We start from the raw sequence: 19,200 nt of genomic DNA, 5'->3' as shown, positions 1-19,200 counted from the left end.
TCATATATGGTATTGCATATGTATATGTACATGTATATGTGTGCTGTTATTCTCTACATTCATAATTGGTCATATGCAAATAGTAATGAAGACTGATAAGGATTCAATAAAAGTAACTTCCAGAGCAGCATTTCTGTTCTCTTTGAAGATAAACATGTGATTATGTGCACACCCAGCTCCATGAGACCTAGCCTAGTCGGCCCTGTCAATATAAAGGGCAGTGGCTAAAAAAGACACCATATTGCAAGGCTGAAGCTCAGTGGACAACAATGGGAAAATCTCTTTCCAATATGGATAGTTCTCCAACTGCTTGAGCCACAGTTCAGACCACCCTGGATGGAGGTGTAAGATTGCTCTCATAAGGTCACTGTTGTGATCATGATTTATCTTGAGGTAATTGGGCAGGGACAATTAAACAAGTGTCTCAAAGCCACTGAAGTAACTTTTAATTCTACATAGTCATTGACAGTGACACTATCCTGAAGTTATTGAATAAACATGGTTAGGATTTCACACATGCCATTTATTTAAAGAATAAGCTTTTTACTCATTGAACTGAGGCAAGACAGGGAGCAGGGAAGAAGACCAGAGCTAACAGTTCAAGATTATTGAGTGTCTTGGTGACACTGAAGACATTGTGTTCAATGCCTATGAAGCATTGCTATGAAATGCGGACATATGCTGTCTTGTCCTTCCTTGAGTAGTGTTCAAATTACTGGCATTTCATAGCTTCCTGATTCAAAACAGTGTTACATACATATCTGCATCTGTTTTCTCTCTCTCTCTCTCTCTCTCACACACACACACACACGCACACATACCCTCTCCATCCCTCTACCCAGTTTTTCTTTAATACTTCTGTCACAGCATATCATACTCCTGCATTATATTTCATATCAGTGACTCTTTTGATTACTTCCTGTTTCCCAATAATAGATGTAAGGTATATCTGGTTAGGGGCTTTGTTTTGTATAGAACAGTTCTTGATACCTGATAAAGACTACAGACAATATGTGGGTGAGTGAATAAGGTTATGAGTGTCTGAATTATTAACCAAGATTTTTTTTTAATATTCTGATTGATAATCCAAACTCCTGGTAGAGACTAGACTCTTAAGCCCACAGTGATACTTTTTGAAAATGTATCAGTGGGTGGGTCCCCCATTTTCCTTCCTTAATGGAATGGAAGCTTCATCTATAATTGTGCATGGGCCACAGTAGTTCAAATGCAAGAAATGGAGATTTCCTTCCTGAGAATTAGGGAGGGAAACTGTGGAACAAATTCTTGTCACATCACTTTCTTGTCTATAAAGGAGACTGAGAAATCATTTGCATGGTGCTTCATAGAACACAGAAAAGAATGCTGAAAAGTAGTCTGCTTGGCAGTGAGATGCATGGGAATAGGCTGCAACCAGTAGCTGTATTTAATCTTCCAAAGATAGGGAGAGTGATGTTCCCACAGTCTTTTCAAGTGATCCCAAGTGAATCTAAAAGGAATTGAGTCACTGGTCTGTGATCCTAACCAAAAAAAAAAAATAATAAAAATAAAAATAAAATGCAATGGACTTTAGCACTATGTTAAAATATCAACAGAATGTTTCTCTTGTTGTTGGTCATGGTCTAGTTTTTGAAAATCTAAAGTTCTTGAGAATGGCATTTGTGGAATTTGTGGATCTGTACAGATGCTACCTTAGGAATGTAGCCTTTTGTGGGGCTATAATATAGTCATCCTGTCATCCTAGAAGTACTGTTGGGAATGAGATGTGCACGATAATCACTTGTGTATTATAAAAGAATCCGAAACCTCTGGGAACTCAGAAATAGAACCAAGAAGAGTGAGACAAGTAGTTGCTCCTGGCATTCTGTTATCAGTCAGCTCAAGAGCAGAGGAGAAGAGGGCTTCGATTGGTTGGTGATGTACAGAAAGATCAGCTTTTTAGGTAAAAGCCAAGAGAGATGGGAGAAAATGGTTAGAAATGAAGAGGAGAGAGTGATAGCTACATTCCAGCAACAGTGGCAACAATCAGACTGATGAGAGGTATGACAAACCTGAGGGAAAGAAGCCCTCACAGTGGATATGGAAGTTGGAAGTGTTCAGGATTCTGAGGGAGCAAACATTGGATTGTCCTGTACATTGGTCATAGTTGTGACCACTGCATACTGAATAAAGTATGTTAAGCACTGTACCAGGCACTTTAGTTGTGTCTTAATGAGCTCCCATAAAGATTTATACTCTCTTTATTCTGTTTTTATCTTCTAGCTCTCCATGGTTCCCAAAATCCTCCTCCAGTGCCCAGTGGACCACAGTCTAGCATAAGCAAAATCTCCTCTATCGTCAGTGTCTTGGTCCTCACCACTTGCTTCCACCAAAACCTTGCTTTCCCTTGCAAACCCAGCTTACCCAATAACCCTCTCAAAGTACTGGCTGTTTTTCCTTCTACACCTCTGGGGTTGGGCCTGGGAGTTTCATTAAGTGACTTTTGCTCCTCCTTTCTAAAAACTTCTAACTTTGAATGTCATATGATCTTATTGTTATCTGCCCATCCAAGGTTAATTCTTTTCCCTTCTCTGTATGTTTAGCTTTTTTTCACCTACATGTTCCTGGTTTAATTCTTTGTGAATCCAATACACACATCGATTATTTTTCAATACACCAGATTTTAAATTTTTGATCTCTTCGTAATGATAATTTCCTCCATTTTACCTTACTTATAAGGATAGACCTGACTGTCTAAGGAAGAACTTACCACAAATAAGAGGCTTCCCCTATGAATTCTGTTGGACTGATGTATAAGACTCGGAGCTGGTGTTCTATGTCATCTTTGTTATGTTTAAACCCTCTGCATTCATTCATATGTCTATATATATTCCATATACAGCTGACCTGGGCGCAGGTGAGCTTGTCTGGTGGTTTGCTTTTTTAATGATCTACGTTTTGGCAAGTAAACATAGTATCTGAGACCTCTCTCAGCATGCTTCAGTTTTAGCTTTTGTTACTTATATGGTAGCCCTTACAGTCTTATTATTATTGTTATCATCATCATGCAATTATTATTGTTATTATCATTCAGTCCTAAATGGAACAGAACTTAGAAAATTTCAATAATGATTATGCATGAAATTCTCTTCAAAGTAAAACTTTAAGAAAAATAACTATGACCTGTTATCACAGTAGCAGAAGGATACTTCTCTTTTTTAAACTTCATGCAACCTAGGAAGAAAGTTTAGTTTTATTATAACTGTAAATATTGGTTAGGAAACTGAAAATTTAACAATGTCAGGCTTGACCCTTTGATTATCTACTAGCTTAAAGGCTTGATGTGAAGAATCAGAAGGACAACAGGGAGGGTATTACTTTTTATTTCTTGGAGAATTTCCTAATACTTCCAATAAGATCAGATGACAGTTATGTACAATACCTTTTCTCAAAATAATAAGGTAGAATTTTGGCATAAATAGCATGTTTAAATTCAAAGATGAAGAGATAAAATAATGACATCAACAGTGGGACATTACAGGTAGAAAACCCTTATAACTCAGTAATTGGATACTGAATGAATACAGGTGACTTGAGAACCCATCACCATAGCAATCAGGAGGGAGGAAGGTGATGAGGAAGTAGTCACTGAGGATCTGGACAATGGCTGAGACCTTGAAACTAATGACTCTTGGTAGAATTATTGCTGATCCCCAATGAGGAGACTAGGTTACATTAAATGAGAACTCTGCCCAGAAAACGCCTTGTCTTGAGTTGTAAAAATATGCTTACTTGACTGAGTACACATTTTCAAAAAATTGACACATGAATTACGTAGAAAGGGGCTTTCATCCCTCTACCCAGGAAGTCACTCACAAAAAAGTAGCGCTTACAGACACCATGAAGATCAGAGTGTGAACCCCTTATACCTGCCTTTGCTTCCTGGGAAGTTAGAGCTTTTGCACCTCATGAGAAATACAGTTATGACTGTATCTCTGAATCATGAAAAAATAATAAGTAATTTTTAGAATTCTCTGTTGAGAAAGATTCACATCAAAATATTAAATTAAAGTCTGGCAGACTTGGACTCTTCAGAATGACTCATTAAGTCCCAGGTCTCTAGGTAGCTGAGGTGTAAATGTTGCTCCTTCCACTAAAATCGTCTAGTCAGTGGACAGAGTCAAGTAAAATCATTAGAATATTCTTCATTATTTTCTCCATTATTGAGATTTAATCTTTTCTGTATACAAAATATTTGCCCATCTATTTTTTTTTAAGATTTTATCTACTTATTTGACAGAGAGAGATCACAAGTAGGCAGAAAGGGAGGCAGTTAGAGAGGGGGAAGCAGGCTCCCTGCTGAGCAGAGAACCTGATTCGGGGCTCAATCCCAGGATCCTGGGATCATGACCTGAGCCAAAGGCAGAGGCTTAACCCACTGAGCCATCCAGGCACCCCTGCCCATGTATTATTTTTAAGGTGGGTTTAAGAGTACTAATGACATACTAAATCTGGGAATCTTCCACATATGAAAAGGTAGGCCACAAATGTTACATACCCCAGGTACTTTACAAAGTCCAAGCTGTTTGGGCTTCAGTGTTTGGAAGTTATTCAGGTCACCTGAAAATGACTTTTCTGCTTTGGTTAATTTAAAACTCAAAACTCACTTGAATCATGTGCTGAACAGCCAGTGTGACAGGGCTTTTAGCTAATTATTTAAATCTCAGTAGGAAACAAACAGCCTGGGAATGTAGATTGAGGCAGACTGGTGAGACAGGGTTTTTGTTTTTGTTTTTTTCTTTTTTACTTCAGATTCTTACTACTCACTGTGGTCCATGGACCAACAGCATAGGTGTCCCCAGGTAGCACAGGAGGAATGTAGACTCTCAGGTCCCAACACAAGCTCATTAAACTAGAATGCATTTTTTTTTAAAAGATTTTATTTATTTATTTGACAGAGATCCCAAGTAGGCAGAGAGGCAGGCAGAGAGAGGGAAGCAGGCTCCCCGCTGAGCTGAGCGGAGAGCCCGTTGTGGAGCTTGATCCCAGAACTCTGAGTTCATGACCTGAGCTGAAGGCAGAGGCTTAACCCACTGAGCCACCCAGACGCCCCCAGAATGCATTTTATAACAAGATCCCCATGAGGACGTGAAGGTTTGACAAGCCGGGGCAGGGAGCATATCATACAGGTAAAGGGTCTCCACTCTGCTAGTTTCTAAGGTAAGAACAGAAATCCTTGGGCTCTAGTCAGTGGGATTTTCTTTGTTGGAATTGCAGGGCTATCAATTAAAGTACTGGGAATACAATCTATTTGAAATCAATGCGATCACCTCGTGGGAGTTCTGTGACAAATCTGCTCTTTTCCACAATCAGATGATTGCAGTCAGGGTGCAGGGAGATGTAGATGAATACAGAAATCACTGTATTATTTTTTTGTGGTTGAAACAAAGTATACTTGATTTTGGTTTGATAAGCCATTCCTGTGAAAGCCCTATTGCTGTGCATTCATTCAAATATAAATTTTAACTAGCTTTTTTCTTTTCTTTTCATGTTAAACATGAAAGCAAATGTTACTAAAGCAGCCGGTGTGCACACCACTCTCCCAAGTAGATAACTCCATTCCCAACAATGTCGTCATACAAATTAATGTGTCATCGATTGCATTCATATTAATGCATGGTATATGTATTGGGTTTTTAGAATAGATAAGTGTCTTGTAACAACTTAACTTATTACCACATGGCTTTCAAGGTCTGGTTGAAGCACTTAATTCCAGTGAAATGCAGGGTCCGCTGGTCTACCTATTTATTTCAAGGCATGCACTTTCAAAGGAAAAAAAAAAATAAAAGGAGACTTTTGCCAGAGGGGATAAAGAAAAGAATAGCTTAAATTTTCTCCTTTGATCATTTCAATGATTTCTTTCTTTGAAAAATCATGCTATTTTCTGTTCTTTGCTGTACTTTCTTCTCTCAGTTCTGTTTCCATTTAGTTTCCCATTTAGAGAACTGGGTCTATTAGAAAAAGAGGAGCAAAAATTCAAAGCATTATAGCCTTAATGCAGCGCCTGTCAAACTCGACTGCATATTGAAATCACCGGGGAGCTAAAAAATGGTTGTGCAAGGGCCCAACTTCCACAAATTTTGATGGTATTGTCCAGACTGGGGTCATGGTATCAACATTTTACAATGCTTTTCTAAGTAGTTTCCATGCCAAGTGTGGAGTCCAACATGGGGACTGAACTCACAACCCTAAGATCAAGACCTGAGCCAAGATCAAGAGTCAGATGCTTAACTGACTGAGCCACCCACACACCCCATGGTATCAATATTTTGAAAGCTCCCCTTAAAAATCTTTGATCTTAAAAATAAGAACAAATCAAGTTATATGAAACTAAATTATACATATTATTACAGTTCATATATGGATGTGGTTCAGGGAACAACACAAGTCAAGACCTCCCAAGAGAATATGTCCATTTCCAAGACTGCAGATGTTCATGTATCCATATGCTGAGTACAGAACAGACTTTGAAACTACAGCCCCACTACAGTCAGTCAGGTCTAATACCATATGAAAAGGATTTGGGAACTAGTATCTGTAGCCATTTAGAGGAGAAAGGATTTCTGACCATTGGGTCATCTGTTGCAATTATAGAGATGATCTGGTGAAATAATAGTTGTTCTTTAAATTAGATCAATATTTAGTTTAGTTGACAAGAATGTCAGAAAATAAATGCCCATGTAGAAATGCCCATGTAGAAGATGAAATGAGACAGATTCAATATAGAGAAGGACCAATTAAAACCTGCTCTACTTTGTGTTCAGATATAGCATCCCTAAAAACCACCCTACTCACACATGGTGGGGAAGCTTGAGAGAAGACTTTTCTTAAAAGGCTGTAATATAAGGGCTATGTCTTAGACTTTCAAGTCAGATTGCTTAAGTTCAAATCTCATTTGGACCATTATCATTTTGTGACTTGAGGCAAATTACCACCATGGCACTTTGATTTTTTCCTCTATAAAGTGGGATAGAACAATAGGGTTTTGGTGAATATTCAATAGGAAATCTTGTTAAGTGCATGGCCCATAATGTGTCATCAATAAATATTAGCTATCATTATTATTCAGTTTGGATCTAAAGTGAACCAAAGCTCTCAATTTAGCAAGGATGTCTAGTTCTAGAAGATTGATGTTCCATTATAAAATGTGTCTATAAGTATTTGGTTAATACCTAAAGCATTTAGGCAAAATGATAAGCTTTATTTTGACTTCCTCTGAGGAAGCTAGTAGTAGAATGGTCATCCATCAGAGCAGTAAGGAGAGAAGAACTTTCTAGAAATCCGAATTGGTAAATCAGAGATCTTGTCATCAATCTACAGGGCCACTTACCCATATATGGATAATAAATTGCTTACAGGATTGAAGTGAACAGCCAAAAGGCTAACTTTATAGTCAAGTTGATTGTAAAGCTAATTTTTATGAAAGGACTCCATTCCTCCGCTGGCTTTTATTTTGTAACTTTAAAGGATCAGAGACTTTTCACAAAGAGTGCTTTTTCACAGTTTCAAAGAAGCAGCCTGGAAAAAGGAATAAATTAATTCAGAAAGTATTCCCTTCTTCCCTACACCCACCCCTCTGCTCATCAAAAAAGCTACAGGCACTAAAATTCATTAACATTTCCATGAACATAAATGTGAAATATTCATTTTCATTAAGTAGTCTACTGAATATGGCAAAATCAAATTTATCTAAGGAGATATCCAATGCTGCTAATTTCCTTGACAATGGGGACATAAAGCAAGGGAAGCCATGAATCATTCATGAAGTTCAATTTACTTCTGTTATTTTTGGTGTTTAGCATCCATGAATAGACAGTGTGCAGCATGTTGTAGATGCTATTTTTAAATTATTTCAGATCAGAATTAATGATTTGGCAAGCAGCAATAAAGTAAGAATGATTCAAAGGCTTTGCTTGTAATTATCCTATATTTCATATTTTTCTTGTGAGTGTATGTTCATGTATTCATAACATTTTCCCTATATTCTAATATCCTTTATAAATCACAATCACTTTAGAACCAGTATTTTAGGCAAGCACACAAAGTAATTTGTTGGTGATGTAACTAAATTAAATAAACCCTCAGAGTCCTAGATTTTAGGGCTTAAAGACATCTTTAAGGTTGTATAATTAACTGGCCTCTCAAAGAGGAATCTCTTTTACATTAATACTGGTAGGTGGTCATTTCCAATTAATTGAAAAGTCTCTGTGGAATGGGATGTCTTTCTTTAGCAAAGACATATTTCATGAATGGTCACCTTTGTTCACTGCAAATATTTCTCTTACATTCTACATATGCCCTCCTATAACTTCTGCCCACCTGTGTGCTTGGTTGCTACTGTATTGTCAGGATTTACTTTGTACACAGAGTCACATATGGTCACCACTTAAGAAATGCTAGTTGAATTGAATTAAATGGGTTCAAATCAAGCACTCTGGTTGTGAGTTCTGTCATCTTAACTGGGGTGCCCAGATGGTTAGTCAAACATTATTCTGCATGTTCCTGTGAGGGTGTTTATAGATGAGAATAGCATTTTAATCAGCAAACTGAGTAAGTAGACTGTACTCCTTAATGTGAGTGAGCCTCACCCACAGTTGAAGGCCCTAATGAAACAAAAAGATTGACCATCTTCAGAGTAGGAAAGAGTTCCTTTTGCATCACTATCTTTGACTGGGGACAATCAGTTTTTTTCCTGTTTTCAGGCTCAAACTGAAACATGGCTCTTCTTGGATCTCAAGCCTGCTGGCCTTCCGACTAGAACCACACCATCAAACTCTTCAGTTTGCTGACTCATACTACAGATCTTGGACTTATCCACTTTCATAACTGTGTGAGCCAACTTCTTATAATAAATTTCTCTGTCTATCATCTATCTATCTATCATCATTTATGTATCATTCATTACGTTTCTCTAGAATATCCCAACTAATACACTGGGCAACACCAAACATAAGGTTTCTCTTCTATATGATAGCATTTAAAACATTTGGAAATGGCTGTTATGCCTCCCTAAAATTTTCTTTCCAGATATCTTGGTCTTGTCCTCTGAAGGAAATTATCTTAATATGGTATTAAGAGCTGGACACATTTCTTCATGTGGCTTTACCAGCACAGACTTTTGTAGAACTGCTCCTATCACATGTCTGGATGCTATACTTATTTTGATTTTATTTCAAGGTATTAAATAAAGCTTAGCATTTCACTTCTGCAAACATCACATTTTCTCAGGGTATTTTCCATAGCTAAGTTGGGCTGCTTTATTAGGTAGACACATTTTTCTTATCACTTGCTATATTTTGGATGAGGAAACAATTTTATTTTGGAAATAATCCAACATGACTATGGCTTGATATTCTGTATACATGGTGTTACTATCTAGACATTTAAATCAATACAATGACAATATTCGGAAACTAAGAGATCAAGTAGATAGTTCACAAAATCGAGTATGTTAACAAAATGTCTAAGTTAAAAATTTCCAAACCATTTTTTAAAAAGAAACAAGCATAAAAATGACCAGGTATAATTAAATGTTACTTTTTTTCTGATAAACTGCTTATGGTTTAGGTAGGAGGGCTTTGGATAGTTAATGATTCAAGTGAAGGCCCCTTCCACCCCTGCCCCACCACTGATAGTAATTCATCATATTTACCAGCCTGTCAAAATTCTTCAAGTAATTAAAATATTCTTTTTCCCTAACTGGATCTTGGTTGACACATTTACAATCCTAAATTTTTGAGTTAGTCTTAAGGCATGAACATAAAACTATACAAATGAAAGAATATTTCATTGCACATAAAAAAGAATCCCTGCCTTAAATTTTATCTGAAGAATTTAGAATTAGACTTATCTTCTAAAATGCAGAATACTGGAAAAGTTTGGAGCCAAAAAATTTAGCAAACAAAACCCACAGGTACTTATTGTCAGGTATGAGACTAGGTTTTCATTATTGTGTGGTGAACAAAACTTCTTCCCTTCATGGAGTTTATAATCCACAGAAAGGAAAAAAAAATAAACACAGAAACAAACACTACTAAGTTCTATTTGGGAGACTAACAGAATTTTTTTTTTTTAAATTTTTATTTATCTATTTGACAGAGAGAGATCACAAGTAGGCAGAGAGGCAGGCAGAGAGAGGAAGGGAAGCAGGCTCCCTGCTGAGCAGAGAGCCCAATGTGGGGCTGGATCCCAGGACCCCGGGATCATGACCTGAGCTGAAGGCAGAGGCTTAACCCACTGAGCCACCCAGGCCCCGCAACTAACAGAATTTTTAAGGAGAATATGGGTTCCTACTTTAGTTTGGATTCTCAGGAAAGCCTCTTATAGGAGATGCTATCATAGGTGGAAACTATAGGATAAGAGGAAATCACCATAATGGCGAAAAGCATTTCAGTCAGAAGCAACAAGATGTGAAAATAATGAGACAGAAGAAAGCTTAATCTGCAAGAAAAAAAAATCTGTGGTGTTGGGAGTTTAGTGTAGTAAGGGAAAGATGGCTATAGATGAGAGTGGAGATATCAAAGGAGGACAGGGCACACAGAAGCTTGAAGGTTATTTTAAGAAGTATGGAGAGTTTTCTTGGTGCAATGGGAAATCTTTGAAGATTTTTAAAGCATAGAAGTAATATGATTCAATTTACATCTTGCAAAGATCACTCCGGCTGCTGGGTAAAGAATGGTTGGAGAGAGTCAGGAGTGAAAGCAAAAGACCAATAAAAAGAGGGCCACAATGATTCAGGTAAGACGTAATGGTGGTTCAGTGGCAGTAAGGCTGGAAGAGTGGTGGAAGGGTTTGATACATATCTTGCAAGTAGAATGGATAGTACTTGATGATAGATTGGATGGGAGGAGTGTGAGGGAAATGTTAGACACTAATCCCAGGATGCAGTTTGGATAGTGTGATTAAGAGACTAGAAAGGAAACTCATTTGGGAGAGAAAAATTGAAAGTAAGTTTTGAGCAAATTAAATTTAAAATCTCTTTGAAATATCAAGATAGATATGCTAAAAAGAGTGTTATGTATCAGTTTGGGGCTTGGAAGATATCAGAGCTAGAGTTATACATTTGGAGATTATTAGAATAAAGATGGTACATAAAGAGAGGCCCTTTGTGACCCTACTGAGAACGCTCTCAGTGGAGGTGGGAGATGGATAGGCAGGTTCCAGATTACAGTGGGTTAAGAAGAAGTTAGATAGCAGACAAGACACAAACCAATCTTGAAAGCAGTTTGAAGATAAAGAAAGTAGAGAGATTAGAAAAAGCTTAAAGAGAGATGTGGGCATAGGGCAGAGGTGTTTATGATGAGAAGAGTTTTCAGCTAGTTTTCAGGCTGTAAAGAGAGATAGTAGACAGGGTGAGGCTAAAGGTCTGGGAGAGCAAGGGTAGTAGTGTGTGTGAACTTGAGAATATCAATTCCTAGAGGAGGCAGGGTTGGAATCCTGAACACAGGGGTCAGGTTAGTCTATACAGGGAATAGAAGTACCTCTTCCCTTTGAAATACAGGGGGCTAACTCAGCATAGTGAAGATACAAGGAAGTCTGGAAGACAGATGAGACCACTAGGAGATTTCAGGCCTGAAATGGCTTCTACGTTTTTGGGTTATAATGAGAGGTAACACTATCTCCTGAGATTTTCCTCATTTATTACTGCAGGGAATGGGAAAAGGCACTTGTATCCTTCACAACTATTACTGCAAGTCCTTTCTATACCTCCAGGAAGCTTGTGGCTATCAAGCTTTCACATGATAGCTTTATTGATTTCAAATTCTAAATCCTCTTAATACTAAATTCCTTGATTGCATTTTCTATGTGCCATTAACTCATTTTATAGCATCCCAGGGCCAAGAAACCATTAATGGGCTCCAAGTTCAAGTAAATTTTCAATTTTACAAGCCTTTATGGCCTTTCCAATTTTACTTGACTAGATGACATTAAAGTAAAGCAAAACCTCTTTAATTTGTCTTGAAGGACATAACTAAGAAAAACATTTCCCTATCCTTGGGATGCTTCCATTACCATCCCAAGGATAGGGAAATAACATAAGCCAGTAAATTTTGTAAGGTAGGAAAAGTTTCCACTCTGTAGGTCACAAAAGTGTGATTGCTGCAATCTTACGTTGGCAGACGTCTGCTTTATCATTCTTATCTCCCGACTAATACTAGAGCTTCTCATTTGTAATTACTTTAAAGCTCAGTTATAGTCTTTGTAAACTGTCAGTTCAGGGACAGCTATTCCAGCAAATAATGCAACACAGTTCTCTTCATGAAGAGTTAAAAAAATAGATGACTGACAGATTCAGTTTTATTGGTGCTCAGCAACATATCAATTATGTACACAGGCAAAACCAAGCAAAGCTCATTCAAACTCTGTGTTATTGCCATATGTTACTTACTTACTTGAAGTTATTACTCTTAAGCTTTAAAATATCTTTAAAGTGGTTAATTAAAAAGGGATACATTTTAAGTAAAATATTAAGCTAAGCAATGCTTGTCCTTTGAGGCCTTTGAATTTTTTTTTTTAGGATAACATCAATGGAATCAAGGACTACTTGGTTTCCTGCATCCACAGACTACCCTCTCTCCACAACTGCAATCATCTGACCTTTGATCTAAAGGCAAAATTCTGCTTCAGCTTCTGAGATCTAGTCTAACCTTTATCAGGGATAATTTTAGGAAATATAGACCAGTCTTTGGTTGATTCAGCATCCTAAACCTTGCTGAGAGAGTGGTTCCAATTGGTGTTACACTTCTAATCATTTATGTTCTGCTGCCATGCTCTCTTATTGATTGCAAGGTTCTGTGATGGAAAGTATATCATCTGGGTTTGAATCTCCACTTTATCAATATCCTTGCCCTGTGGTCCTGGGCAAGTTATTTAATTCTCTGAGGCTCAGATACATACTCTTTCAAATGTTGTTGTGAATACGTATGTTACAGAGGTGTTATACTAATATCTAGCTTTTGTTTGGCAAGTAGAAGACAGTTCTGTTTTTTACCCTTCTCCCAGGTTCCTGCCATCATAGACTCTATATTGCATCAGTTCTCCAGGCCTGAGTTTTTGCTCTATTTTAGGTAAATATCTTTAGGGACAAGATATCTGTGAACTGCTATTGGATTACTTTGATGACGGTCACCATCTGCCTGCATTCCTACATATTAGCTGATTTTAGGGTCCTAGTTACTATGCCACATCGATCTATCCGGACAACTGACTGCATCTAACTGAATTCTCTCAATGATTATGATAAGCTCAGGTCATTCCCTTTTGCCTTACATCGTTTTTATGATAATTTTGGACTATCAGGTTGCTTGGGCTTCCCCCATCTCTGCCCCACAAAAGTTATGTTTAATTTCTGCTTCATTTACAGGGTTTTTTTGGTCATTATACAATATGATAAATGGACCTAAAAGTCCACTGTTTTTGAAATCTGAACAAAGAAAATCCCCTGCTTAAAGAAAAAATATAAAACTATGATAACAGGAAAACTTGATATGCTTTATAAAATAAAATGTATATTTTGTAAGAAAATGCTGCTAATTTTAGGACTTGCAATCTACAATACAGAAACAATTCAAGTTAAAATTGATTACTTCTTAAAAAAATTGATTACATCTCTAAATGAATGGTGTAAACCAGAAAATCTTGGAATTTCAAGAGGTTGTCAAATCCTAATGCTGACCAGCACAGAAGCAAAGGTAACAATTAGCACAACCAATGGAAGAGGGGTCAAGTGTAAAAGCTAACCTGTATGAATGAGTAATGAATTCATCCTTCTCTTTCTATATAAGTTCTAACAGTTTAAATTCAGCCTAATTTTATTATACATCACTAACCATTAATAAATAGTTGGGTTTGTATTCCATTTCTGTGGTTGGAATTTGGTTGTCATCAACATTTAAGCCAAAAGTCACCAGCAATACTTTCTTTTATTAGCATCTTTCAACCAACTTACTGATACCATGTATTTTAAAATTAGAATATTAATTAAAAAATAGCTCATAAATGATCTTGTTCACTCCAGGTTTAGTGGGAGTAGATCAATGTGTATGTTTAAATATACAGCTCTTTCTACATAAACATCTTTATTTATTTCTAAGCCTATATATAATACAACTAGAAAATTAATGTAATTGTTTAATAATCAGACACTGGTGAATACATTTATTCTTTAATAATACTATAGGGTCACCTGGAATTTTCCTTTGCCATTTTGCTATTTAGATCTAGAACTGTTTTGGATTACTAAATAAATTATCTATTCTCACATTACATTAAGCCATGTTATAATGCTCTGAATTACCTACTGTCACCCTTTTGTGACCCCCCAAAACCAGGAAATTGCCTAAGGCCTGATAATCACAATAAATGGGCTCAACTGCTTGTATGTTGATGGCAGAGAAACAGTGAAAGTCAATAAGAATAAATATTAGTGACTAAAATATTCTAATTGTTAAGAAAGCAGTCAATGAAAAACAACCCAAGAAGACAAACAAAAATCAGTCACTAGACTCAAAAAACATCAACTCTTTGGCCCAAAGCACAAGCCTCATGAATACCATTTATCATCCTGTTCTTCCTGTGAAGAAAGACAAATGTGCCCAAGACTCTAACATAGTGTTTTTCTAAAGGATAACAATTTACGGTCATTCAGATGCACAGACTATAGAACCAAAACAATCTCACAAGGTCTTTTCATATTAAAATGTTTTTCCTCTCTTATTAATGCAGCTTGGATATTAGAAGTCCTTGGGGGAAACTCCACTCTAAGGAGAAAAGCATGAGTTCATAAATTGTCCAGCTAAAATAAGTAGACTTTCTCTAATGGTTCAAAAATACAACTGCATTGAAATGACCCTTGAGCCACCAATGTGAGAGAAGACGTCATTAGACTGTGAATCTTTTGAAAAGTTGGCAGGGGAGTGTAGCTAAAAGTATCCCAGTACCAACTATTCAGTGCAAGGTTGAATTTAATTGGGTCAAGCAAGCATCCCTCTTTCTCATTCCCCTGTCCAAGGAACTCACAACTTTCAATCTCCAGAGTGCAGTTCTGTTCATCCAGAGGATATCTTCGTAGGTCCATCATACATGCAGCTGTGGTTGTGATCCTGTCAGGATGAAAGAAAGAAAAGATAGCTTCATAAGGATGATGACTTTCATTTCCAGGCTTCCCAGCTCCAAATCATGTGCACCAGCTGACATCAAAATCTTGTGATGAAAATTTGTGAAGGTGAGCAGATTAAGTTCAAGTCTTTTTTTGCTGCCCACTAGGTGTGAGCTGGTTCAAGCTTATTGATCTCCATAAGCCTAGGTCCCCTCATCAATCAAAACACCTACCGCAAAGGATGGCTGTGAGGAGTAAAAGAGATAATGTGTTCAAAGCTGCTAGCCCGGTACCCCATACTTAGTCAGTGCTCCACAAATGATGGTCATGTTACTGTTACTGTTACATGTTAGCTGTTATTATTCCATGTTCCTTCTTACACTTACTAGCATCTAGCAATGTCTGTGACAATATCTACAGCAAGTCTGACCTTATGTGGAGGAGGAGATCAACACTATGCATCAAAACCTATCTCCCTCTCCTGCTATAACCTAGTAATAAAACAACAAAAATGACATGAATAGTAAAACCCACCCTCCATGACATTTGGGGCCTCACATTCCCCACTTTTAGAGAGATTTGTTGGATTCATCTCTGAGACTCTCATCTACCTATACTCAGAAGGTAACATATAACCAGTAAGGAAACACTATCCTAGGATTGGTGTTCATACCATATTTACCAGCTTCTGCTCTCCACTCAGCTTATTTGTTTATGCAAATCCCAGGACCTTGACTCTAGATATCCTACTGGGTTTCCGTTACCTGTCCATTTTCTCTTGCCTGTACAAGTTTCTTAGAATGTGGAGTCTGAGAGTAACTTAAATTCCTGTGGTTAGTCCATGCTTGCAAATATTTAGTATCACTTTGGAATTGACAAAGTACTTTTCTTAAAAAAATATTACATGATCCTTCTCCAAAAGTAATGTGTAATCATAATTTAAAGATTTCAAGAGATTCAAATTTAGTTGTGTTTCCTTTCTACCTTAATCCCCAAGAACTACAACATTGGACATTTTCCATAAATATTCTGTGTGCAAAAGAAGACACATATGTCTTCTTAAGGGGAAATGTCTTAGATAGCAAACTACCGTGTTCCCTGTTCTGAACCTTGCTTGTTTTCATTAGCAATGCATCTTGGATTTGGTTCTATGTCAGCAAATAATAAGCTGTCTTAAAAAAATTTACTACAGCAGGTTCAGCTGTATGGAATAATAATAATAATAATAATGATAATAGTTTATTTTTTCCAATCACACTTTAGTGGGCATTTATGTCATTTCCTATTTTTTTACTTTTATAGATGAAGATGCTCTGAATATATTGATATATTCTACTATCTCTGATTATATCTGTTGGCTGTTCCTAGGAAGGGAATTTTTAGAAAAAATGGTATGTACACTTAAAATTATGCTACATCACCCTTCACAGAGGTTGTGCCAATTTACACTCCCCCAACAACAGTATATTTGTTCAACAAAGTATTTCTCAAACCTATGATTTTTGTGGCTGCTAAGACAAGTTATTATTTTGGTCGTTTGTGCTAACCCAAGTGATACCTCCTTAAAAACATTATTAAGAAATACACTAGCTGTTTCCAATTTCTCTTTGGCTTTCCTTACCAAAAGAAAGAACGTTTAGGGGTGCCTGGGTGGCTCATTCCGTTGAGCAGCCGACTCTTGATTTCAGCTCATGTCATGAACTCAGGATCCTGAGATCACCCTGTGTGGGGCTCCAAGCTCAGTGGGAGGCCTGATGTAGGTTCTGTTTCTCCCTCTCCTTCGGCCCTTCCCCCAACTTGTACTCTCTCTCAAATAAATGAATAAATCTTTTTTAAAAAATGAAAGTTTACCAAGGTGAACATTTGCATGTTTCCTTTGAAGCCTGTCTTAGACAGGATGTTGTTCAATTTAATCAGATTTATCGGAGCATTATATAAGAGCAAAAGGAATTTTAAAATTCAATTAAAAATTTCTTTAAAGTATTTTATAAAAAATATGAAGACTAGTTTTATTCCAGAATTTAGCCCATAAAAGTATTTTACTAAATGCCTTATTCCTCCTCACTCCCATTATCACGTGAATTAATTTTTTCACTTAATGATATATTATGAATATCTTTTGTTGCCAGAAAATACAATTCCACAACATTATTTTTATGGCTTGCATAGTATCTCAAACACCCTCAATAAGATAACACAATGAATATTTAAAATGCTTTAAAAATCATCTATCTACTTCACTATATTCCTTGTTTAATAGCTGCTTATGAATTAAAAATTCAGGAGGATATGATCATTCCCTAGAAATTAATAGTGTGGCCAGCCCTATGATCCCATGACTTAGTCAGTAATTCTCAACCAGGGATTATTTTCTCCTGCAGGGACATTTTGCAATATCTGGAGACATATATTTGACCACCAGACTGGGGACAGAGGCTTGCTACTGGCATCCAGTGAGTAGAGGCCAGAGCTGCTGCTAAAACATACAGTGCCCAGGATAGCACCCAACAATAATGAATTACCTATTCCAAAGTGTCAATAGTGCCAAGGTTGAGTAACCCTGCTACCATGGTGGTTTTCAAATATTTTTCCTCTGAGGACAATTTTAATAAAAGGAAGTCTTCCAGAGAACCTCAATATATAAAATACAAATGAAATGAAACCATGTTTTGTAAATATAAAATTATCTTATAAATTCAAATGTTAACCTCTATTTTTTAATTAAATTTATTTATTTTTTTAATAAACATATAATGTATTTTTATCCCCAGGGGTGCAGGTCTGTGAATCGCCAGGTTTACACATTTCATAGCACTCATCATAGCACATATCCTCCCCAATGTCCATATCTTCACCATCCTCTCCCGTCCCCTCTCCCCCCAGCAACCCTCAGTCTGTTTTTTGAGATTGAGTCTTTTATGGTTTGTCTCCCTGCCAATCCCACCTTCTTTTTAATTTTTTTTTTATTTTTTTCAGCATAACAGTATTCATTATTATTTTTTTTTTAAATTTTTTATTTTTTCAGCATAACAGTATTCATTATTTTTGCACCACACCCAGTGCTCCATGCAATCCGTGCCCTCTACAATACCCACCACCTGGTGCCCCCAACCTCCCACCCCCCACCCCTTCAAAATTCTCAGATCGTTTTTCAGAGTCCATAGTCTCTCATGGTTCACCTCCCCTTCCAATTTCCCTCAACTCCCTTCTCCTCTCCATCTCCCCTTGTCCTCCATGCTATTTGTTATGCTCCACAAATAAGTGAAACCATATGATAATTGACTCTCTCTGCTTGACTTATTTCACTTAGCATAATCTCTTCCAGTCCCGTCCATGTTGCTACAAAACTTGGGTATTCATTCTTTCTTTTTTCTTTTTTTTTTACAGCTTTATAAACATATATATATATATTTTTTTTTTTTTGCCAAGATAGTAAATATCCATTTTAATCCAAGTAACTAACATTAAACAGGACTACAAGAAAATGGTAAATGATTGGCCGAATACCACAATCTTCTTGTCACTTTTATTTGCCGTCTCATTAGAATGGACAAAACCACTGCCCCTTCTGAGTTCTCATGGCAGGAATTAGTTCCCAAGGCCTTAATGCCTGCAGCTCTCTCCCTAGGCAAATTTCCTCATTTTTAACTCTAGAAATTCAGAAACATTAATTAAGGGTCTATTGTGCATAGAGTGACCTAAGTAGTCCTTTTTTTTTTTTTTTAAATTTTTAAATTTTTTTCAGCATAACAGTATTCATTATTTTTGCACCACACCCAGTGCTCCATGCAATCCGTGCCCTCTACAATACCCACCACCTGGTGCCCCCAACCTCCCACCCCCCCACCCCTTCAAAATTCTCAGATCGTTTTTCAGAGTCCATAGTCTCTCATGGTTCACCTCCCCTTCCAATTTCCCTCAACTCCCTTCTCCTCTCCATCTCCCCTTGTCCTCCATGCTATTTGTTATGCTCCACAAATAAGTGAAACCATATGATAATTGACTCTCTCTGCTTGACTTATTTCACTCAGCATAATCTCTTCCAGTCCCGTCCATGTTGCTACAAA

General features: G+C 37.0%; 1 protein-coding gene across 1 annotated transcript in view; it reads right to left on the bottom strand.

The window, feature by feature from the left end:
* GABRB1 (gamma-aminobutyric acid type A receptor subunit beta1) overlaps nucleotides 1-19,200 on the bottom strand; it is a 396,298-nt gene that overhangs the window by 94,069 nt on the left and 283,029 nt on the right. The window contains exon 5 of the mRNA XM_047719215.1: nucleotides 15,055-15,137. Coding sequence (XP_047575171.1) covers nucleotides 15,055-15,137 — 83 coding nt within the window. The remainder of the gene's footprint in view (nucleotides 1-15,054; nucleotides 15,138-19,200) is intronic.

This window comes from Lutra lutra, chromosome 2 (assembly GCF_902655055.1).
Source record: "Lutra lutra chromosome 2, mLutLut1.2, whole genome shotgun sequence".
Lineage (NCBI taxonomy): Eukaryota > Metazoa > Chordata > Mammalia > Carnivora > Mustelidae > Lutra > Lutra lutra.
This window is presented reverse-complemented; position numbering and strand designations above follow the sequence as displayed.